This window comes from Camelina sativa, chromosome 2, assembly GCF_030686135.1.
Source record: "Camelina sativa cultivar CO46 ecotype springtype chromosome 2, ASM3068613v1".
In the NCBI taxonomy this organism is placed as follows: domain Eukaryota; kingdom Viridiplantae; phylum Streptophyta; class Magnoliopsida; order Brassicales; family Brassicaceae; genus Camelina; species Camelina sativa.
In genome coordinates this window covers 25,227,474-25,251,704 of record NC_141881.1, presented here as the reverse complement: position 1 = coordinate 25,251,704, position 24,231 = coordinate 25,227,474, and the positions used below count along the sequence as shown (strand labels likewise).

Genomic DNA, 24,231 nt, shown 5'->3' with positions numbered 1-24,231 from the left:
CACATACTAACGCCCTGTTACAAAAGGAGGAGGAATTGCTTCAGGAACTGGATAAAGTTTTGGAGCAGGAAGAAACTCTGTGGTTCCAAAAGTCGCGTGAGAAATAGATTGTTCACGGGGACCGTAACACGAGTTATTTCCACACCTCGATGGTTATAAGGAGAAGACGAAACCGGATTAAGGCACTGAAGGATGATAGCGGGGTGTGGTAAACTGATCCATATGAGTTGGAGCAGATGGCAATCTCTTATTATAAATGTCTTTATTCGATGGAGGACATTGATGCTATAGTGGACAGTTTACCGAGTGGAGGTTTCCAGAGTTTAACCAGAGAGGACAAGCTAGAGTTGAGTAAGCCCTTTTGTGCACATGAGGTTGAGCTTGCTGTGAGGAGTATGGGACAGTTTAAAGCTCCCGGTCCGGATGTGTATCAGCCAGTCTTCTATCAGCGATGTTGGGATATTGTGGGAGAATCCATGGTCGCTTTTGTGCTTCGTTTTTTTGAAACAGGGATCTTAGAGCCAGGACTGAATGATGCATTGGTTGTGTTATTGGCGAAGGTGGAGAAGCCAGAGAAGATAACACAGTTCCAACCGATCAGCCTCTACAATGTGGTGAAAAAGGTCATGGTGTTGAGACTGAAGAAGTTAATGACAAAGTTGATAGGACCAACACAGTGCAGTTTTATTCCAGGGCGTCTTAGCATAGACAACATAGTTATTAGCCAGGAGGCGGTTTATTCAATAAAAAGGAAGAAAGGGAGGAAGGGTTGGATGCTCCTAAAACTTGATTTGGAAAAGGCGTATGATCGTATTCGGTGGGATTTCCTACATGATACTTTAGTAGTTGCTGGTTTATCGGATAAGTGGGTTCATTGGATCATGCAGGGTGTTACGGGTCCATCGATGAATATATTATAGAATGGTGAAAAAACAGAAGCTTTTCAACCTTTGCGGGGATTGAGACAGGGGGACCTGTTATCTCCGTAATTGTTTGTGCTTTGTCTTGAGCGTTTATGTCATCAGATCGATTGTTCAGTTGGTAGGAAGGAGTGGAAGCCTATTCGCCTTTCTCAAGGAGGTCCCTTGCTTTCACATGTTTATTTTGCAGATGATTTAATTTTATTTGCTGAACATCTGTGTCTCAAATGCGTGTTATCCGACGGATCTTAGAACGGTTTTGTGTTGCCTTGGGACAAAAGGTGAACCTTGAGAAGTCAAAAATATTTTTTCTCCAATAATGTGTCTAGGGACTTGGGGAAACTTATCAGTGATGAGAGTGGTATTAAGTCTACACAAGATTTAGGTAAATATCTGGGAATGCCTATATTACAGAAGAGGTTAAACAAGGAGACATTTGGGGAAGTATTAGCGAGTGTCTCCTCGAAACTGGCTGGTTGGAAAGAAAAATGTTTGAGTCTCACAGGCCGCCTTACACTCACTAAAGTTGTGCTTTCGTCTGTTTCGATGCATACTATGTGTGTTATCTCGATGCCACAAAGCTTGTTGAAAGAGTTGGATAAAGTGTCGAGAACGTTCGTATGGGGTAGCACGGGTGATAAGAAGAAGCAACACCTGGTTTCTTGGAAGAGAGTCTGTATCCCGAAGAAACAAGGCAGTCTTGGGATTCGACAGGCTGCAAAAATGAATAAAGCCTTGCTGGCTAAGTTGGGTTGGAGACTTCTTCACGACTCTGTCAGTTTGTGGGCCTGTGTGCTAAGAAGCAAGTTCAAGGTGGGTGATATGCATAATGTGCAATGGTTATCACCTAAAAATACTTGGTCATCGATGTGGCGGAGTGTAGCTCGAAGTATTAGGGAGGTAATCAGTTTGGGCCATTGTTGGGTGCTTGGGAATGGTAGTATTGTTCGTTTTTGGCAGGATAAGTGGCTCACACGAAAGCCTCTCTGTGATGGGATGCTTGATTCGCTACCTGCGGAGTGTTTGAGTGTACTAGTGCAAGATATGTGGCGTGATGGTACTGGGTGGAATCTGGGAGGAATGTCTGCTTATGTTAATGAGGACACTAGACTACGACTAGGAGCCATTGTGGTAGACAGGGTTACAGGTGCGACAGATCGCTTGTCGTGGGAGAGAGTTCAGACGGGTCCTTTACTGTCACGTCGGCGTATGAACTACTCACGCGGAGTACAATACCATAACCTGTTATGGCTGATTTTGGTCTCGTGTGTGGAGTGTGGCGGTACCGGCACGGTTAATGTTTTTCTGTGGCTTGTGGGGAATCAAGCGATATTGACAAATGCGGAACGGTTTAGACGACATCTTGCAGATTCAACCTTATGCCAAGTTTGTAAAGGTGGGGAAGAGACAATAATCCACATTTTACGTGATTGTCCAGCAATGGAGGGGGTATGGAGGAGGTTAGTGCCTCTGCGTTGAATTTGTTTGAGTTCGCGTGTTCGACACACGGTAATGTGGATTTCACACATTTTTTCCGAATTTAACCTTTTTATCACTAATGTGTGAACCCTATCATATATAGTTTGTTGTATATATAGTAAGGGTTAAACTAGTTCGAGATTAAACCAAAATCTGTATTTATTATTTACTAAACTAGTTCGAGATCAAATCATTGTTACAAACTAAACTCTTTTATTTTTTTTAATCTTTGGCATCTAACAAAAACATAAAGCTATACAATCTTGGAGGTTACGTTATCTTCGGATCAATGGAAACTACGGCTACTCCGGTCTCTCCTCTTCCGTCGTCAGCCTCGGCTTTAGGTTTTGAAATGGTAATGATTGTTTTGGAAGCTGCTTGCTCGAGATGTGATCGACTGATTTCCCCGGAAGATTGAGCCACGTGTAGACAGACATGCCGACAAGAGCTGCCACAGCGCCGTAGATGCTGATGAAGCCAGAATCGGACCCGAAGATAACGTAACCTCCAAGCAAGATCACACATGTCTTGAATTGCCCTAATACTACATGAGATGTTGCCGAGGTTGCCCTGTAACTAAGAAATAACAACTTTAGCCTCTTAAGTATGGTGGTATAAAATGTAAACCAAACCAAATCCACACTACCATTTTATCAAACTCAAGAGTGATCTTCAAAACACCGAAGCAAATAACAAAAGACTACTAACCCGAGAGCGAGTGCACCAGACCATTGGAGAAGAAAGCCGAGAAGAGCCGAGATGAGATTGCAGAAGAGTTACCTAAACCCCATTTGAACAGTAAAACTCCAGGTGGGTCAAGCCATGGCATGAGAGCCAATAAGAAGAAGACGGTAAATGGCGTTGTCTTCCACATTAATCTACGTTCAGTAAAGAGTTGATTTTAAGAGACTTGTATTGCTTAAGCCATAAGTCAAAAGTAAAAGAGAGTTAGAGAATTAAGTATATCTTACGCTAGGGCAGTCCAATTAGCTTGTTGCTGAAGATTAGACCAGAGGATTTTATTGATGGCACTTGGGATAATCCAAGCAACAGCTACCAATGCGCCAAACAAATTAAATTCTAGATCTGTCACTGTCGCGATTGCCACCCCTAGAGATACTACAGCTAATGCCATGACCTGTTGTGATAGGACAAAACAAAACCCCAAAACAGAGTAAGCACCAAAAACCTGCATGTAATGATACATAATTGTTGAAAATGTCATCAAACTCAAGTAAAACCTTTGTGGAAGAAATGGTTTTCTTGAAAAGGACACTGCATGCGATCGATCTTAGCCACCGCTGGAAAAAATATATATATATTAAACATTTTGATGTAGTTTAAGTTGAATTGGTTGAATTTTAATGGGGCTTATTAGTAGGACGAAGTTCATGTTGAGAATCGAGATTCAACATATATGCTGAAATTTGAAATCGAACCAAAACTTCTAAAATAAAACATTCACATCAAAATTAGGAAAGATCACAATATTCAATTTTTTTCTTCAATCCATTATTTTATTAAATTATATTTGGTGATTGTTTATAGATAATAAATGAAAAATCGATTTCAACAATTAAAACTGCAGTAGCAGGTCTGATCTTCTCGTGAGGAGCCTGCTGGTACACAAGTGCCTGTTCCTTTATACTTGTCACGACAATCTAGGTTACAGTCTGAAGTATCACAACCAGGAGTTGCTCCTTCAAGATAGGCATGACATATACGTCCTTGCGTCTTCTCCATCACCATTCCTGTTAATACATATTTAAAACATATACAGTACTATCATTTATAATTCTGTTATAAAACTATAAAGGTGATAAGCAAAAAAATCATTTAAACAAAAAAAAAAGAAGAGACGTAGAGAGCATATACCAATAATAAAGAACACCATTAAAATTGTAAGAACCATGTTTTTAGTCATCTTTGATGATAGAGATAAAATAAAACTGATGGATGTTAATGTATTTTTTTTTTCTGAACGAAAAGATGGATGTTAATGTATATGTTGTGTATATATATATATATATATATATATATATATATATATATACAAAAAATATCAAGAATTGTATTAACATCAATTAGTGTTGACCAAAAATATTGTGATAGAAAGACATCAATTAGTGTTGACCAAAAATAAAAGGTAAGAGATCAATTTGCATTGAAGAAAAAAAACAATAAGTAAACAATGCTTGAATCAGAAGAAAAGAAATTCGTAAAAATTAAATTGAAACAATCGATAGAAATTAATTAATTAAATGTAAAAACAGACAAGAAAATTATAAATCACAATTAATACATTAATTATTGTTGACCAGAAAAAATGATGATAAAGTCAACATATATGAAATAGATTTAGATTGAATGGATATAGAAAGACATTAATTAACTTTGACCACAATAAAAAGGAGAGAAATCAATTAGAAATTAATGAGATGCATGAATCCAAAAAACCCACAAAAAAGTGACATGACTAAAAATTAACTAAAAGTGAAAACATGTAAAAACATTATAAATCTATATATACATTTTTGAAGTACATTTTGGGTTCTACCCTTTTATTTGTACTTATTTACAAAGTTAATCCCTAAAATTTTTTCAAAAATAGCATTACATCATATTTTATTTCCTAAATAATTTACATCTCAATCCAACTAAAAAAAGTAGTACATCAATCAATATGGAAACATAAACTTCTATATATACATTTTTGAATTACATTTTGGATTCTACCCTTTTATTTGTACTTATTTACAAATTTATTCCCTAAATTTTTTGCAAAAATAGTATTATGTCAGAATTTGTTTCCTAAAAATTTACATCTCAATCCAACTAAAAAATTTACAGCAATCAATATAGAAATATAAACTATAATATATTTAACCACACATAAACTATTTTATCTCTGAATCCTTTGCAAACTAAGAAAACAACAATTTGATTCTCATTTTGTTTTCTAAAACCTGTGAGTTTTGATTATTAACGTAGGAAGAACTTCGATTCGCATTTATTTAAATATTATAATTAATATGTATAAATTTAGTAAAATTTTAAAACATTACGAATATTTAAAATTAAAAAGTTTAAAATACTATATAATATGGTTATATAGTAGATGAGTTATAAAGAGGACATGTTGGAATTAATAAAATATCATTGAATTTGTGCTAACACGGGTTATATCCTCATTTTATTATTTGTCAACACTACAAATATTAGAATATTTGACATAGAAAATCAAGTTGATTAACTAAGATTATGTAATATAATTAAATCATTAGGAAAAATGTGACTTAATTACAGCGTATAAATTACTTTTTATGTATTTAGATCCCTTATTTTTTTATTATAATAATTAAAAAATAAAATAGAATTTCAAACATTAAACAAAACAAACTAAATATAACAAACAAATGGTCATGAATTGTATTGCCTATTGCGGGTTAAAAAATTAATATAAACATTTAGACGCACGAACGGCCAGAAAATTTAGTTATTCATCTATTTACAAAACATCCAATATTTAACAAACAAATACAACATAAAATATAAATAATAATAAAAATTATATGCACGCGGTGTACCGCGGGTTAAAATCTAGTATGTATTAATTTTACATTCAATTCAAAAAAAAAATTAAAAATCTTTTTTGATTTAAAAAAATAAAAAAATAGTCTTTTGGGGAAATCTTAAACAAGATTATCTTGGAAAGGGCAGAACAATGCCAATTCTTCTAATTACTTACTAAAGGACCCCGTTGGATCAATGGAAACAACGGCTACGCGGGTCTGGACTAAGTATCCGATCGTCAGCCTCGGCTTTAGGTTTTGAAATGGTAATATTTTGTTTTGGAAGCTGCTTGCTCGAGATGTGATCGATGGATTTCCCCGGAAGATTGAGCCACGTGTAGACGACAGACATGCCGACGAGAGATGCCACAGCGCCACAGATGCTGATGAAGCCAGGATCGGACCCGAGGATAACGTAACCTCCAAGCAAGATCACACATGTCTTGAATTGCCCTAATACTACATGAGATGTTGCCGAGGTTGCCCTGTAACTAAGAAACAACAACTTTAACCTCTTAAGTATGGTGGTATAAAATGTAAACCAAACCAAATCCACACTAACATTTTATCAAACTCAAGAGTGATCTTCAAAACACCGAAGCAAATAACAAAAGACTACTAACCCGAGAGCGAGTGCACCAGACCATTGGAGAAGAAAGCCGAGAAGAGCCGAGATGAGATTGCAGAAGAGTTACCTAAACCCCATTTGAACAATAAAACTCCAGGTGGGTCAAGCCATGGCATGAGAGCCAATAAGAAGAAGACGGTAAATGGCGTTGTCTTCCACATTAATCTACGTTCAGTAAAGGGTTGATTTTAAGAGACTTGTATTGCTTAAGCCATAAGTTAAAAGTAAACGAGAGCTAGAGAATTAAGTATATCTTACGCTAGGGCAGTCCAATTAGCTTGTTGCTGAAGATTAGACCAGAGGATTTTATTGATGGCACTTGGGATAATCCAAGCAACAGCTACCAATGCGACAAACAGATTAAATTCTACCAATGCGATTGCCACCCCTAGAGATACTACAGCTAATGCCATGACCTGTTGTGATAGGACAAAACAAAACCCCAAAACAGAGTAAGCACCAAAAACCTGCATGTAATGATACATAATTGTTAAAAATGTCATCAAACTCAAGTAAAACCTTTGTGGAAGAAATGGTTTTCTTGAAAAGGACACTGCGATCGATCTTAGCCATCTGATAGAATCCACCGCTGGAAAAAAAAACAAAAACCAAAGCTTTCAAATATGAAACAGAGTTATCAAATGCAAAGTTAAAGGATTGAGCTACGAACCTGTTGAGTTTGAGACTGGTATCAGCGAGTCCAGAAGCAAAGGCCATGACAGCTCCAAGAGAGAAGAGAGAGGAGAAAGGTGTAGTCTTTGACGGAGGAGACATTGGAAGCAAAGAGAGAGATTTGAAGAAAGCTAAAAGAATCCATATAGTGAATCACTGTTAGGAAGATTGGAAAATTGAATCCAACTCTTCCCATCACCTGCAGAATTTCAACCATACAAATCATTATGACATGGGCAAAACAGAGAACAACAGGACTTTGGAATTTGGGATTACTAGTTTATTGGGCAAAATCTCTGTTGTTGCCTTTTAGCTCCTTCTGATGTTTTAAGCTCATTGTATAATGAACTTATGAGTTCCTCGTCCTGCAAATCAAAACAAAAGCACAAAAAGATCAAACAAACCTAAAGGTGATTCATTTCATGAAAACAGAAACAAACCCTTAAAACAATGCGATCAAAACAGATGAAGAACAGAGACAATGTGGAAATAAAAGCATCATCTTTTAACATTAAAAAATCTGATCTTTTTAGGTAATATTACCAGAATCTACAAAAAACCTTTTTATTACTAGAATGTTTCGGGTATTTTCAAAATACCCAGCGTGCCCCTGTTTTATGTTACCGGAAAAAATGTAATTACAAAAATACCATTGCCACGTTAGACGCCACGTCAGAAATCGCTGACGTGTAACCATAACTCAGCCAAAAATGTCATTGCCACGTCAGACGCCACGTCAGAAATCGCTGACGTGTAACCATAACTCAGCCGTAACGCGTTACATAGTATGTTGCGGCTGAGTTATAGGTATATTGCGGCTGAGTTATCGGAAAAACATTTGAGTAAGAGCGGACAGCTGACTTATTAAAATCTGGCTGAGTTATGCGCATAAGTCAGCCAAGGGTTACGGCTGACTTATTAAATCTGGCTGAGTTGTACGCATAAATCAGCTGTAGTTACGGCTGAGTTTTCACCCGATGGTTGAGTTATCAAAATTTTGGCTGAGTTATCACAACGACACGGCTGAGTTGTCAAAATTTTGGCTGAGTTATCACAACGACACGGCTGAGATAACATTTTCTGCCTGGCTGAGTTATGAAAAACGGCTGACTTATGAGATGTTGTTACGGCTGAGTTATGGTAAAAAGACTATAACTCAGCCGTCATAGGCTGACTTATCGACAACTCAGCCGTTTGACGGCTGATTTATTAGCAAAAAATTAATTACTAGAATGTTATTCAGTTACGGCTGACTTATCAAACGATACGGCTGAGTTACATATTTTCAGTTGATGAAGCGGCCGAGTTTGGCAGCAATTTTTTTTGCTTTTTAATTACTGTAATGTTTTTCATGTTGTGGCTGAGTTACATTGTTAACTAAACTTCTTTGTTACATTGCAAATTAAAAAATTAACTACATGCATGCCATAATATTTAAAATCTTATCATATTTAAGTCTATGTCTATTTTCGTTTCAAATGATAATAAAAAATAATAATTTAGGATAAATAAAATAACTAATTAAAAAAGTTATTAAATAAAAGAAAAACAGTAAAAATTATTTTTTTGATATATGAATTAAATAAAAACGAAAAAAATAATTTTTTTGTATTATATAACTGAATTTTCGTTTTTTAAATTAAAAAAATAGATAACTCAACTTACCACATCTTTAACTCATGAAAATTTTCATGATGTTGAATAATCTTTTAAGTTAACAATTTTACAAAGGATATACCTCAAACTTGTACATCAACCATAACACATGATTATTCAAACTCAACTTCAAAAAAATTAGTTTTGTTAGTGATTGGTAACATTTTTAAATAAAATTTAGGTCTATGTCTATTTTCATTTCAAATAATAATAAAAAATGATAATTTAGGAGAAATAAAATAACTAATTAAAAAAGTTATTAAATAAAAGAAAAACAGTAAAAAAATATTTTTCTTGATATATGAATTAAATAAAAACGAAAAAAATAATTTTTTGTATTATATAACTGAATTTTCGTTTTTTTTTAATTAAAAAAAATAGATAACTCAACTTATTACATCTTTAACTCATGAAAATTTCCATGATGTTGAATAATATTTTGAGTTAACAATTTTACAAAGGATATACCTCAAACTTGTACATCAACCATAACACATGATTATTCAAACTCAACTTCAAAAAAATTAGTTTTGTTAGTGATTGGTAACATTTTTGAATAAAATTTAGGTCTATGTCTATTTTCATTTCAAATAATAATAAAAAATAATAATTTAGGAGAAATAAAATAACTAATTAAAAAATTATTAAATAAAATAAAAACAGTAAAAATTATTTTTCTTGATATATGAATTAAATAAAAACGAATTTTTTTTTTTTGTATTATATAACTGAATTGTCGGTTTTTTTTAATTAAAAAAAATAGATAACTCAACTTACTACATCTTTAACTCATGAAAATTTCCATGATGTTGAATAATATTTTGAGTTAACAATTTTACAAAGGATATACCTCAAACTTGTACATCAACCATAACACATGATTATTCAAACTCAACTTCAAAAAAATTAGTTTTGTTAGTGATTGGTAACATTTTTGAATAAAATTTAGGTCTATGTCTATTTTCATTTCAAATAATAATAAAAAATAATAATTTAGGAGAAATAAAATAACTAATTAAAAAAGTTATTAAATAAAAGAAAAACAGTAAAAATTACTTTTCTTGATATATGAATTAAATAAAAAAGAAAAAGATAATTTTTTTTTGTATTATATAACTGAATTGTCGTTTTTTTTTAATTAAAAAAAATAGATAACTCAACTTACTACATCTTTAACTCATGAAAATTTCCATGATGTTGAATAATCTTTTGAGTTAACAATTTTATAAAGGATATACATCAAACTTGTACATCAACCATAACACATGATTATTCAAACTCAACTTCAAAAAAATTAGTTTTGTTAGTGATTGGTAATATTTTTGAATAAAATTTAGGTCTATGTGTATTTTCATTTCAAATGATAATAAAAAATAATAATTTAGGAGACATAAAATAACTAATTAAAAAAGTTATTAAATAAAAGAAAAACAGTAAAAATAATTTTTCTTGATATATGAATTAAATAAAAACGAAAAAAATATTTTTTTTGATAACTTAGCCATAACTTACTATAACTCAGCCATAACATGACTTTTCGTTTTCCCGTAAATATTATAACTCAGCCGTAAAGTCATATATATCATCTATTTACTTTCAGATTTTTCTTGTGATAACTCAGTCATAACTCACTATAACTCAGCCGTCACAGGACCTTTCGTTTTCCCGTAAATATTATAACTCAGCCGTAAAGTCATATATATCATCCATTTACTTTCAGATTGTTTTTTGTGACAACTCAGCCATAACTCACTATAACTCAGCCGTCACATGACCTTTCGTTTTCCCGTAATGATTATAACTCAGCCGTCACATGACCTTTCGTTTTCCCGCAATGATTATAACTCAGCCGTAAAGCGATATTTTGGCGTGAAACCATCTGTTAACCTAATAATAGACATATTTCCATTCTAAATTTAAATTTTGAGTTATAATAATTTTAATATTCAATTGTTGGAGAAATACTTTTAGAAAAATAAAATTCTAAATTCGAATAATAATTAGTTAATTATTTGCAATAATATCTTGTGATAAAAACCTCACTTTATGAATTTATTATGCGTGTGGATTTGAGCAGGCACAAAATTAGTGATTTTTCGCGCTTCCCTAACAACACTTTTTGTGACATCGAGTGACGTTTTAATACTTATTAGGAATCTGACAGAACAAAAGACCCAGATATTATTTGCAATAATATCTTGTGATAAAAATCTCACTTTATGAATTTATTATACGTGTGGATTTGAGCAGGCACAAAATTAGTGATTTTTCGCGCTTCCCTAACAACACTTTTTGTAATATCGAGAGACGTTTTAATACTTAGGCTATGAATGGCAATAAGTTTTTCATTGGTTTTTAGTTTTTAGATTTTGGTTTTTGGATTTTTGTTTTTAAATTTTTGGTTTTTGGTTTTTGCTGTATATTTAAAAATTAATAAATTAAAAAGTCAAAAATAAAAATTTACGCTGGAAAAAAAGGTTTTCCACAAAATCTCAAATTTATGGTTTTTAGTTTTTCTTTGAAATTTAGAAAAACCACTTAGAAACTAGTTTTCCTAATCTTTAGGGAATCCAATTTTTGAAAATCTTGAATGGTAAAGAAATAGATTTTCAAAAAATCAAAAACCAAAATCAACTTAAAAACTAGTTACCATTCAAGGCCTTATTAGGAATCTGACAGAACAAAAGACCCAGGAAAGAAGAATACGTTTTCATATTATTGAGAAGACTCTAAACGATAACTCAGCCATAACGTTACCATAACTCAGCCAACCCTCAAATTAGAATGACTAAATAACCGACCAAACCAAACGAACCGGAAACTATTTTTTCCATTATTTTCGGTTAATTACGGTTATATTCGGCTTGCTATCGGTTATATTGAGTTAATCGACCTAATTTGGATAATATTTGGATTATTTATGGTTATATATTCATCTAACCGACCCATAACCGGAAATAACCAAAAAATAATTTCAAAAATTTTTAAATTTTCAAATGGTTATCATATTAGTATATTCAAATTACCACCTTAAACCAAACATAATATAACCAAAACCAAACTGTTATATTAAAACTCATAATGTTAGAAATATGAACCCTAAACCTCAAACCCTAACCCTAACCCTAACCCTAACCCTAACCTCTAAATGTGATGATTTGAATGTTTTACACAATTTGATCATACTGTGTAAAAATCAATCTTTGTCTATAATTATTACTTTTTATTGCTTATAATGATTGTAATATTCATTTTTTAATTCTATATTTTAAATTTGAGTTATAATAATTCTAATTTACAAGTATTTCATAAGTCAGCCGTTTATTTCGATAACTCAGCCATATCAGTCAATTGTTTGAGAAATACTTTTATTAAAAAAAAAAAGAAAAAATAATAATAATAATAATAAATTCAAATTCAAATTCAAATTTTAAATTTCTTTTAAATAAAAAATCGCTAAAATCTCATTTATTACGTGTGTGGTTCTTAACAGTAAACATAATTATTGTTTGCGTCTCCCCAACAACACTTTTTGTATTCTCGAGAAGGTATATAATAAATTAATATATCTGTTGCATAACTCAGCCATAACTTTACCATAACTCAGCCAACCCTCAAATTAGAATGACTAAATAACCGACCAAACCGAACCAAACCGAAAACTATTTTTTACATTATTTTCGATTAATTACGGTTATATTCGGCTTGCTATCGGTTATATTAAGTTAATCGACCTAATGTGGATAACATTTGGATTATTTATGGTTATATATTCATCTAACCGACCCATAACCGGAAATAACCAAAAAATAATTTCAAAAATTTTTAAATTTTCAAATGGTTCTCATATTAGTATATCCAAATTACCACCTTAAACCAAACATAATATAACCAAAACCAAACTGTTATATTAAAACTCATAATGTTGGAAATATGAACCCTAAACCTCAAACCCTAATCCTAACCCTAACCCTAACCCCTAAATGTCATGATTTGAATGTTTTACACAATTTGATCATACTGTGTAAAAATCAATCTTTGTCTATAATTATTACTTTTTATTGCTTATAATGATTGTAATATTCATTTTCTCATTCTATATTTTAAATTTGAGTTATAATAATTCTAATTTACAAATATTTCATAAGTCAGCCGTTTATTTCGATAACTCAGTCATATCAGTCAATTGTTTGAGAAATACTTTTTTTTCTTTTATTCGCAATTCGAATTCAAATTTTTTAATTAATTTGAATAATATATTGTGAGAAAAGCTAACTTTATGTATTTATTATGTGTGGATCTAAGCAGACACAGAATTAGTGATTTTTCGCAATTACCCAACAACACTTTTTGTAATATCGATTACCCAACAACACTTTTTGTAATATCGAGAGACGTTTTAGTTAGATAATTTATTAGGAATCTGACAGAACAAAAGACCCAGGAAAGAAAGAAGAATACGTACTAACATCTTATAACTCCGTAATTCATAACTCAGCCGTAAATTAACCGTAAATCAGCCATAACTTTGAAAGTACAATTCATCTCGAACTGAGCATAGTCACGAAGAGTGTAAACGTGATGGTATCTCTTGGGTCCTTACGCCAGTGTAGAGGATACAGACACCAGCTATATCTACCATAAACATGGCTGCACCCAAAACATGGCCTGCCGTGTAACACCAAAATTGTAACAAAATTGTATAAAAATGAAGAACCGAAAACATAAGTCTATAACTCTCTGAATCAGTACATAAACTGGTCATCACTCATAAAGACACACCATTTCCTCCACCATTTCCTCCGCAAGACAAGTACATAAACTGGCTCAATGTTTTGGGTTCAGCTCTCTCCTTCTTATCTGTACCTCGAACAAACAAGTCCAAATTCCTGAAGCCTGTAACGTTTAATGAAATGGTAACATAGGTAAGCTGGATTTGAAAAAAAAACAAGAAACAAGAACTACTTGAGTTATACAATCATTCAGCCATCTATGCTTAACAGTGTTTGTCCTCTATATATACGACAAAATAACACAAGTAATGAAGTTAATATCATAGCTCTTGTAATGAGAATCTAGAAACAGACAAAACAAATAAGGAAAACCAAAACCCATTTGAAACACATAAGGTTATTGCCTAGGTAATCCTTGACATTGTTTTGGTTTTGTCTTGCCAATGTCAAATCCATAAGTGGCAGCCAACATAGTAAATGATACGGAAAGCATAAATTAAATGACTAAAGCAAGTAACGCTTTAAGATAAGAAACATAGGTAAACTAACCATGCCCTTCATCTTAGAAGTAAAGTGTCCACCACATTGTTGCTTGAGCTTAGTAAGGATGCATCTCTCATGATTATCTTTAGCAGCACTATGATCCAACAAGAGTCTTTGGACTAGCTTCTTCCTGCAATCAACGTTGTTCTTCAAAGAATCTCCCTGAAAAATCAAGCAAGCTCGGGTAAGATTAGCAGCAGCACGCTTAAGACTTTTCTTCCTCAAAATGAAATTGGAACCTATGAATACACTCAACAACACAACTAATACCAAACCTATATCATTTCTGGATACAATTGTAGCACTATATTGATTCTATGTTTCTGACTCTCCCAAATTTATAAGCAAACAACAATACCCCTAAGTTTTTTAGCGAGATAGAACCAGAAATAGAAGAGATTGACACAAGTTGTGTCACACAACACTTCCAGTATCAAATACTCTAAGCAACGATAAGAAACTTTGCACAAATAAAAGCCCAATTCAAGTTCTCCATCCATAAACTCTCGGTTACCTTATTTTGGAGTTTCTTCAGATCTGGAGACTTACTTACTTCTTGAATTGATCTTCATCAATTACTCAACCGATAAAACCCTAAAACAGAAAACAAACAAAAGTAATTAAACGCATCGAAGAAGAGAATCAAAGTAAAGGATAAGCAAATCTCACTTTTAGACTTAAATAAAGTAGAAGAATCGAGCGAGAGAGTATGCCTGCTTAGATCTAGAGAGAGGAAACAGAAGCTTACACCATATCGAATCTATGAGGGCATGACGAAATTAGAGATTTTTGATAGGAGGTAGACTCTCTTGTTTATTAGGAGGAGCAACGATAGCCATGAGAGGAGAATCAATAATCACATATTTTATAGATCCTTCTTAGATAAGTAGAATAAACTTGCCAAAATCATACTTTATAGATCCTTCTCAGCCTCTCAACGGCTTCGATTTTACCTGAACAGAGTCCAGTACGAAGCGAACATCGCCCGAAATCGGATTTAGGCTTATCCGGTTTGAAAGGGACGAGGAATCTGAGACACGATTTGATATCTCGAGATATGATCGGGTTAAGGGAGGACGCGGCATAGGATGGTCCGAGAACGGAGATAAGATCGTCGGCGGTGGCTTTGGGCAACGACGACGATAGAGAATGGGAACTAGGGTTTATGCAACGAAAGACGAGAGAGGTTTTTTTTTCCGTTTTATGAACAGTGGAAACTGTTTAATTTCTCTATTTGACATAAACAAGAAAAATTCAACTTCTGAAAAAAAAACTGTTTAGTGACATAGAAAATTGAAAATGATGTGTATTTTAATTTGCTGATGTGTATTTTTTTTTTTTTTTTAGTTAAAATCGAAAATCTAAATTTAAGGGGTAAATTGTAATTACACCCAGAACACTAAACATTCTAGTAATTTTTAAAAGATTTATAGATATGAGTAATAAACCAACTTTTGGATAACATTTGAGTAATTCTTTCGATCTTTTTATAAGGAAGATGAAACAGATTCATAATAATAATCACGTTCACGTACCTGCTTCTGCAGCATAACTATCTTCAAAAGTCGAGACTAACAAATAAGTTACCAAATATTACAAAGTCGAGCTTCTCAGTCTTTCACATTTTTCTCTTGATCTTATATTTGGCATAACTTGTTCAGTTCTTACTAAATTGACTAACTTCTAAATCTCATATCCATGCTATCCTTAGCTTTTAAAACATTTGCTGTGATTAGAAATACCAACCTGCATCACAGGGCTTCGCTGTTTACCCTTCGACAAGGCTTCAAGCTTACTGGCTCCGCCCTTGATTGGTAGTACTTAGTAGTGAAGAGATCCTACGGAACCCTTTTGGTCACCACCATTTATGTCCCTGACTCCATTACTAAGATTCCTGGCTCTCTCATTCAACCCAGAAACAGTCTTGTGTTATAAGACAGATACCAACCCTAACCATACGTTATCTCGTAGAACGAATGATACCAATAACAATTATACACGATTACAAGTACAAGTTAAAATATTATGAATATTTAAACATATTAAAATTTTAAATAATATAGATGTGTTATAAGACAGATTTGAATCAAAATTAATAAAATTTAATTAGGATTAAATACTCATTTACCTTTTTAACATTAGAAATATTAGACATGTTGAATCAAAATGATTTAATTAAGATTGTTTTTTAAAATTAGTAGTATATATGCAAAATTTAAGCAAATTTAAGCCAAAAATTAAGGAAAATATAAGCAAAATTTGAGCATACGATTTTCAAGCTCAAAATATTTAAATGAACTAATGAATACTAAATAAACTACTGTTAGTTACAACCTACAGTGGAAGAAATGTTCTAAACAAATCAATAAAATTTGTCAAATAATTTGATAAGTAATAAGAAGAGTGGACAAAAAACACCATTTCATATCTTTGCTTCTCACTACTCACAATCTCTCTCTCTTTTTTTTGGGTTTAAAATCTCTTTTCTTTTAAACATAATAATACTCAAAACTCTTTTTCCAATAAATGAATAAAACAAACACCATTTTATATCTTCTTATTATTCTCCTCACTCCTCACAATCTCTCTTCTTCACTCAAACTTTTTTTCTAATAAGCCAAACACCTTTTCGTTCAACATACATCTTAGTCTTCAAACCATCCAAGAATGTCGACACTTTGTTCGGACAACTCGTGTCCACGTGCTTACCAACGGAAACAAGCATCGATATCAAATAAATACACGATGAAAAAGTCAAAGACGCGAGATCTCATCTCATCAAGCTTTGTGGTGAAGCCGAAGGTTATTTAGAGGAACACTTCTCAACAATCTTAGGCTGTTTTGAAGACAACCCACTAAACCATTTACACATCTTTCCCTATTACAACAACTATCTCAAACTAGGCAAACTCGAATTCGATCTCCTATCACAACACACAACCCATGTCCCTACCAAAGTTGCCTTTATCGGTTCGGGTCCGATGCCACTTACTTCCATCGTCTTGGCCAAGTTCCACCTCCCCAACACAACGTTCCACAACTTTGACATCGACTCACAGGCCAACAAACTCGCTTCAAACCTCGTTTCTCGCGATCCTGACCTCTCGAAACGCATGATCTTCTACACAACTGATGTGTTAAATGCTAAGGAAGGGTTAGACCAACATGATGTCGTTTTCTTGGCAGCTCTTGTTGGGATGATGGATAAAGAGTCAAAGGTCAAAGCTATTGAGCATTTGGAAAAATATATGGCTCCGAGAGCTGTGTTGATGCTTAGGAGTGCTCATGGTCTTAGAGCTTTCTTGTATCCAATCGTTGACTCTTCCGATCTTAATGGATTTGGGGTGTTGACCATTTATCATCGCTCTGATGACGTAGTGAACTCGGTGGTCATCGCACGAAAGCTAGGTGGTTCGAATGGAGTTAGACGCAGCTAGATTGGACGGTGTGTGGTTATGCCTTGTAATTGCTCTAAGGTCCACGTGATTATGATCAATTTTGGTGTGAAGAAGAATTTGATCGAGGAGTTTAGTGCCGTCGAGTAAACAAGTAATAATTATAACACATATTTTTTCTTAAAATTATGTTATTTTATGTTTTGTAATTTTATGCCTTGTGAGAAGTGTGGTATAATCTTAGTGCCATCGAGTAAACAAGTAATAATTATAACACATCTCTTTTCTTAAAATTATGTGTTTTTATGTTTTGCTATTTTCGATTTTATGCCTTGTGAGGAGTGTGGTATACTGGTATGTTTGTTAAGTATTATCACTCTGTGAATTTCGTGAGTTCTTTGATCTTCATATTAGTTTGAAGATACGGAACCTTGTTGATGTTCTTTTTTATATTGTGATCTACAATGTATATTGAAAAATCATGAAGGTTTTGTTTGTGATTGATATCTGTGGTGGTACCTAAAACTATATATATATATTTTTTTCATTTTCTTTATGTTATCTTCAGTAAACAAACAGAAAATGTATTTACAAATCCTTAAAAGACAAATATATTCGTTTTCTCATGCAATTTCAAACATTTGATGATAATATAATGTTTATGAGCTTTCTTGTAAACTTAAAAGAAAAATCTAGATAGTAACAAAAGAGACCAAAACTAAGTATTCAGACTACTAAACCAAGATAGTAACAAACGAAAACTGTTACGTATTATTCAAATTAATAAAAGAACATGAAAGTAGAAGATTTCCTAACAGGAAAGCTAGAGTCACTGTAACCTCCTCTTCCTCTCTTGTTGGACTAACCAGGGTATTGACTCAAGCAAAACTCGATCTCAGGGATCAAATCTAAACCTTCTTTCTCGCCGAGAGTCTTAAGCTTCCACTGCTAAATGGATATAATATATTATATTTTATATGTTATCTTTTGTTTCTGAAATTTAAAATATAATAAACTAATTATTTTTCCATGGTGTACCATTGGTAATCTTACTTACAAAACCTACAGTGGAATACAATGCTCTTCACATCAACAGAGAGAGTTAAGAGGAGCCATCAGAAACGCCTTTTACCTGATTTCACCAAAACCAATTTCACTCATCTACTAAAAACTAGTTAAGCAACTGAAGCAATATACAAAAGCGCATAAATGTAAGAGAATGAGTGTGGTATTAGACATTGGTTCACTCTCCACGATTTCAACCATAAGCAACCAAACACGGAATCAACAAAACTAAGATAATTCACAGATTTCACAAAACCATTAAACAAACACATGACTTGAAATTAAAACCTATCGAAACCTACAACAAATAAGAGAACACAATTCAATTACTGATCAACCAACCCTTAAGAATCAAAACTGAGATGAACAAGATTGATTATAGATAGAAACACTCCCCAAACAGATCTGGAAACCATGATTTTGATTTGATAACTTTGAATCGCTAGCATGGTTGAGAGGAGATCTGACGAACCTGTGGCTAGTGCTGTGGTTGTGTGATCTTGAAAGATCCGCCCACTCTTGTAATTTGGAGACTCTCCTTTCATGAAGGCAACACGGACAAAGATGACGGGGATGGAGGAAGAGTCCGAGAAACGATGTTTATGGATTCGGATCTGAGGAATTGGAGACGAAGAACTCGTAGGAGATTCAGATGATGATATGGCTGGACCCGAGATCTGAAGCGGGATTGTTGTGCTAGGGAAGAGAACAAGAATTAATGGGAAGATAAAGAGACTATGTGTTGGGGTTTTTCTCGTAGAAGAGACTGTGTATTGAAAGAAGAGATAAGATTGTGTATTTGTGTGTGTCGTTTAAGTGTTTAGGTCAAATTTTTTTGAAAAAAACTTAATTATTACTTCTTTTTGGACGGACAACTTAAGTTTTTGGAGAAAATTTTTGTTAAAATTTGGACGGACAATAAAATTTTATTATTCATAACGTTTATCATTTTAGTAAATCACCACTTAAACACTTAAAACGCTATACTAAAGTGCTATCAATACTCGTTTTTCTTGTATAAGAGGTAGCCCGAGAAGAAGAAGAAAAACCAACCTCTGACTTCTCTAGCAAGTAACAACTTCGACCATAACCTAACACTCTCACGACCGACTCAACCTTCCTCTCAGCAACTCCGGTTTCAACACCAATCTCTTTCGCACAAACAAATCAAAGCGGCTATCCCCACTACCCACAAGGATGCAGCCACCCCAACACCAACAATTGCCGCCACAAGAATCGCCACCGTCCCAGACTCCCAGCCAAACCCGGAGAAAATACCAGCATCAGTGGAGAAAACGATGAGAAACAGAGTCACCGTGGGCCCGTGGCCACGAGGCTAAAACTCATCAGACCAAATAGCGGCCCGCCACTGCCACAGCTGCTACCGTTGCTTCCACAACCGACGAACCAGTCGGCCTCACTCCATCAGTTATGGCTACATCTCTCCTTCTTCCTTCAGGATTCTCCATAGTACTAGTGTGATCGAAGTTAACTGCGTAAGGCTTTGAGTACGTATTCGATTACCAAACATCTCTAAAAAGACTGATACCATATAATATGAGATGATTTGTACGTTGTCTTTTAAAAACCATTACGTCGCACTCAAACTCAACATGACCATGTATGTACGCACCTAATATGGATACAATAATACAACAGTCACCATATCTATACTACTATAGATGCATGTTGAAAGATAATAAATCTTACTTTAGAATGGTTGATTTTGAACTCAAAACAAAACCACTTCTTTCGTTGAAAATGTATGCTGAGAGCTACGTAAAATTGGCTATTCATTTCGTGCAAGAGGCACTGATATAAAATAATGTACGAACATCAATATATCAATTGCAAAACCTGTATGTGTCTTTTTTATGTTTTCATTTAGTTTGGTGCTTAAATTATAAAATCCTAGGAAGAGGTTTCGATAGGTTACAATTGAGATCGCACATCAAGAAAGAAAAAAATACATGTTGCGAAATAGAAAGTCAATCTTTTTAAGAAAGCAATCTGAACCTTGATCCAATATTGTGTATTCAGTCAAATTTAATGTTGAGTGACACCAAAAAGATTGATTTATTCCCAACAAAGCATGTAAGTGAACGAAATCTAATATTTTGAATTTTGATGACCGTTTAGAATTCAACGGTATATAATAAAAAAAATTTAACTAGATCATTATGTTTTCGGCTACCCAAGTAGATCATATATATATTTCTTTTATACTATTAAAAATAATCGTTGCATTTTCGCGGCGACTTAACTATGTTATGAGACATGCCTAAATTACCAACCCTAACTATATATACGTTATCTTGTAGAATGAATGATATCAATAACAATTATACACGACTACACGTAGAAGACCAAATCGTAGTATCTAATTCCTTTAGATTCCATTCATGCATGACAAGCACAATCATACGCATTTGCGCACATCACTCAATGAAAATTTTAACACACGAGCAATGCTTAGATTTATTATGAATTTGGTGAAGAAAACTTCTCTAAGTTTTTTTTATATTTTTTGTTATAACCTTCTCGTTTTCTCTTCATAAATAGGTTGTTTAAAACAAATATGTGTGATAAATTAATAGAAGCCACAATTTGTGTTTTCTTCATTTCAATCATAACTTTTTAATGTAAAACCTTTACACATTTGGTTTTTTCCTCGCCAATTTAATGTAAGCGTGAGTACTAGTTAGTCTTGTTCCTCGCCAATTTGAAAGCAAAGTAACATAAAGTAACATGGTTTTTTCAACTTGTACATGATCATGATATTTTTAATATTGTGAGGATAGTACACTGATTAAGGTCAGTAAATATATATATATATATATATATATATATATATATATATAGAAAAGCAAGTTAACATTTTATGTTGAAAAAAACGGATTTTGAAACAAAAACAATAATTCTAAAACATAAATCAAACTAACTGACGTTATTTTTTAATATATATGAATCGAATCAAATAAATAAGCTAACAAATTTTAGCCAAGAATGGATCCCACACTGCGTCAATAAATAACGACCCCTTGCGAGCGTTAAGACAACACAACACAAGCTTTTTTCCAAGTCTTGAAACAAAATTCAAAGCTCTATTTTCTCTCTTCATAGTGTCGACATGGCTTACGAAAGTAACCTAGTTGTCAAGCAAATCATCGACTTGTACAACCAAATCTCAAACCTCGAGAGCTTAAAACCATCCAAGAATGTCGACACTTTGTTCGGACAACTCGTGTCCACGTGCTTACCAACGGACACAAACATCGATGTCACAGAAATACACGATGAAAAAGTCAAAGACGCGAGATCTCATCTCATCAAGCTCTGTGGTGAAGCCGAAGGTTATTTAGAGGAACACTTCTCAACAATCTTAGGCTCTTTTGAAGACAACCCACTAAACCATTTACACATCTTTCCCTATTACAACAACTATCTCAAACTAGGCAAACTCGAATTCGATCTCCTATCTCAACACACAACCCATGTCCCTACCAAAGTTGCCTTTATCGGTTCGGGTCCGATGCCACTTACTTCCATCGTCCTGGCCAAGTTCCACCTCCCCAACACAACGTTCCACAACTTTGACATCGACTCACAGGCCAACAAACTCGCTTCAAGCCTTGTTTCTTGCGATCCTGACCTCTCGAAACGCATGATCTTCCACACAACTGATGTGTTGAATGCTAAGGAAGGGTTAGACCAATATGATGTCGTTTTCTTGGCAGCTCTTGTTGGGATGGATAAAGAGTCAAAGGTCAAAGCTATTGAGCATTTGGAGAAATATATGGCTCCGGGAGCTGTGTTGATGCTAAGGAGTGCTCATGGTCTTAGAGCTTTCTTGTATCCAATCGTTGACTCTTCCTGATGTGATCGCAGGACGCGACCTCAGCCAAGAAGACCAAGACACGCCGGACGCGACCGAGACGCCTGACCAAGACGCATCGGACGCGACCAGGGCAACCTCTTCAGACGTGGCCAAGACTCCAACGATCCTTCCCGGAGCCACCACACGTTCCAAGAGCTCAGCAAAGGCGGCCAAACAGCGGCTCAACCTATTTGTCCGAACCTACGTCCGACACCAGCCACCCAACAAAGACTCCGAAGGCTCAGTCCGCTTAGTCTTCACTCTTACCCAAGAGTGAAGACGGTCAAGTCGTTAAGCGAGGAAGTGTACTCTTTTTCCTCACTCCGGGTTTGTCCCAATGGGTTTACCGGAGGAGGTTTTAACGAGGCATGGAGCTAAACGCAAAACGCCTAAAGGCTAAGTTGCTTCACGCGCAAGGCCAAGGCGGTTATCTCTCTTTCCCTCTTATTTTTGGTTTAATTTTGAACTTGAGAATATTCTCTTTTGATCCTATATTTGTGAACGTTGGAGAGTGTTTGTGGCTAAGCGTGTTAGTCAAAAGGTGGCGATGTGTTCTCTTTGTAAAGGGGACACGTCAAAAGGACGATGTGCGGATCAAGATGAATCCGCGTGTCCTTAAGCTCCTATCTAGACCTAGCTATTTAAACTCTCCTTAAGCCCTTGTTCCTCCTTAGACTTGTATGAAAATAAAACTTTTCCTCAAGAGAGATTCTTGAAACTTGTCTCACTCTTCTCTTTCTTCAATCCGGGATTGAACCTTGAGAAAATCCTAACAAGTCACGAACCGGGTTCGCCCTTGTTAGCGACCGTATCAAGAGGAGAGCCAAACCTCTTGTGTCGTCAATCGATCCATCCGTATTTTCCCCTCACCACGTTTCCATCTGTCCTCTTTCATCTTTCTCGAGTCCCCTCGAATCACCTCAAGTCATTCCCGCTATCGTTTTCCTCGAAGACGTTCACCCGCTCGTCCCGCATCCGTACTGTCCGATTGAACCGTTCGTGACTTCCCGAAGTATCTCCCGAACGGCTCGTTTGAATCCCTTCAAACTCCGTTTCCCTCGTTTGATTCTCTCCTAGATCCGAAGCCCAGAACCTCGGCCGCGAATAGCTTCACCGACTGAAAGTTGGCCGAGAGCTCAAGCCGCGTCCGTACCGCGATCGTACCGTGACCGTGTCCTCGGGTCACATCACTTCCGATCTTAAAGGATTTGAGGTGTTGACCATTTATCATCCCTCCGATGACGTAGTGAACTCGGTGGTCATCGCACGAAAGCTAGGTGGTTCGAATGGAGTTAGAGGCAGCCAGATTGGACGGTGTGTGGTTATGCCTTGTAATTGCTCTAAGGTCCACGCGATTATGAACAATTTTGGTATGAAGAAGAATTTGATCGAGGAGTTTAGTGCCATCGAGTAAACAAGTAATAATTATAACACATCTCTTTTCTGAAAATTATGTGTTTTTATGTTTTGTTATTTTCGATTTTATGCCTTGTGAGGAGTGTGGTATACTGGTCTGGTATGTTTGTTAAGTATTATCGTTTTGTGAATTTTGTGAGTTCTTTGATCTTCATATCTGTGTGAAGATACGGAACCTTGTTGTATGTTTTTTTTTAATATTATGATCAATAAAAAAAATAAAATTGAGAATCCACAATGTATATTGATACGTCATAAAGGTTTTATTTGTGATT

At 34.5% G+C, this 24,231-nt stretch overlaps 1 protein-coding gene, 1 long non-coding RNA gene and 4 pseudogenes across 7 annotated transcripts; 2 read left to right on the top strand and 4 right to left on the bottom strand.

Moving 5' to 3' along the window:
• Positions 1-2,593: 2,593 nt before the first annotated feature.
• LOC104755543 (nucleotide-sugar uncharacterized transporter 2-like) lies at positions 2,594-4,148 on the bottom strand (annotated as a pseudogene). The gene is made up of 5 exons (XR_015569127.1): positions 4,048-4,148; positions 3,641-3,707; positions 3,371-3,537; positions 3,108-3,277; positions 2,594-2,969 (listed from the first exon to the last, which is right to left on the bottom strand). The product of XR_015569127.1 is annotated as a nucleotide-sugar uncharacterized transporter 2-like (transcript).
• Positions 4,149-6,114: 1,966 nt separating this feature from the next.
• LOC104732755 (nucleotide-sugar uncharacterized transporter 2-like) lies at positions 6,115-7,482 on the bottom strand (annotated as a pseudogene). The gene is made up of 5 exons (XR_015582666.1): positions 7,270-7,482; positions 7,119-7,188; positions 6,858-7,015; positions 6,595-6,764; positions 6,115-6,456 (listed from the first exon to the last, which is right to left on the bottom strand). The product of XR_015582666.1 is annotated as a nucleotide-sugar uncharacterized transporter 2-like (transcript).
• A 5,893-nt stretch (positions 7,483-13,375) lies between these two features.
• LOC104732738 (uncharacterized) lies at positions 13,376-15,456 on the bottom strand. 3 transcript variants are annotated; one of them, XR_758961.3, is made up of 4 exons: positions 14,952-15,456; positions 14,718-14,797; positions 14,210-14,365; positions 13,376-13,823 (listed from the first exon to the last, which is right to left on the bottom strand). It is a non-coding gene; the product is annotated as an uncharacterized LOC104732738 (long non-coding RNA). The 3 variants fall into 3 exon arrangements; XR_758963.3 differs by having other exon boundaries at positions 13,376-13,595; positions 13,722-13,823; positions 14,718-15,413; XR_758960.3 differs by having other exon boundaries at positions 14,718-15,455.
• A 445-nt stretch (positions 15,457-15,901) lies between these two features.
• On the top strand, positions 15,902-17,891 carry LOC104755532 (nicotianamine synthase 2 pseudogene; annotated as a pseudogene). The gene is made up of 2 exons (XR_015569125.1): positions 15,902-16,017; positions 16,821-17,891. The product of XR_015569125.1 is annotated as a nicotianamine synthase 2 pseudogene (transcript).
• Positions 17,892-18,944: 1,053 nt separating this feature from the next.
• LOC104755521 (uncharacterized) lies at positions 18,945-20,132 on the bottom strand (annotated as a pseudogene).
• A 1,620-nt stretch (positions 20,133-21,752) lies between these two features.
• Positions 21,753-24,187, top strand: LOC104732729 (nicotianamine synthase 2). Its single transcript, XM_087478011.1, has 2 exons — positions 21,753-22,532; positions 23,731-24,187. The coding sequence occupies exons 1-2, from the start codon at positions 21,794-21,796 to the stop codon at positions 23,952-23,954; spliced, it is 963 nt and encodes a 320-aa protein (XP_087334137.1). The 5' UTR covers positions 21,753-21,793; the 3' UTR covers positions 23,955-24,187.
• Positions 24,188-24,231: the final 44 nt, after the last annotated feature.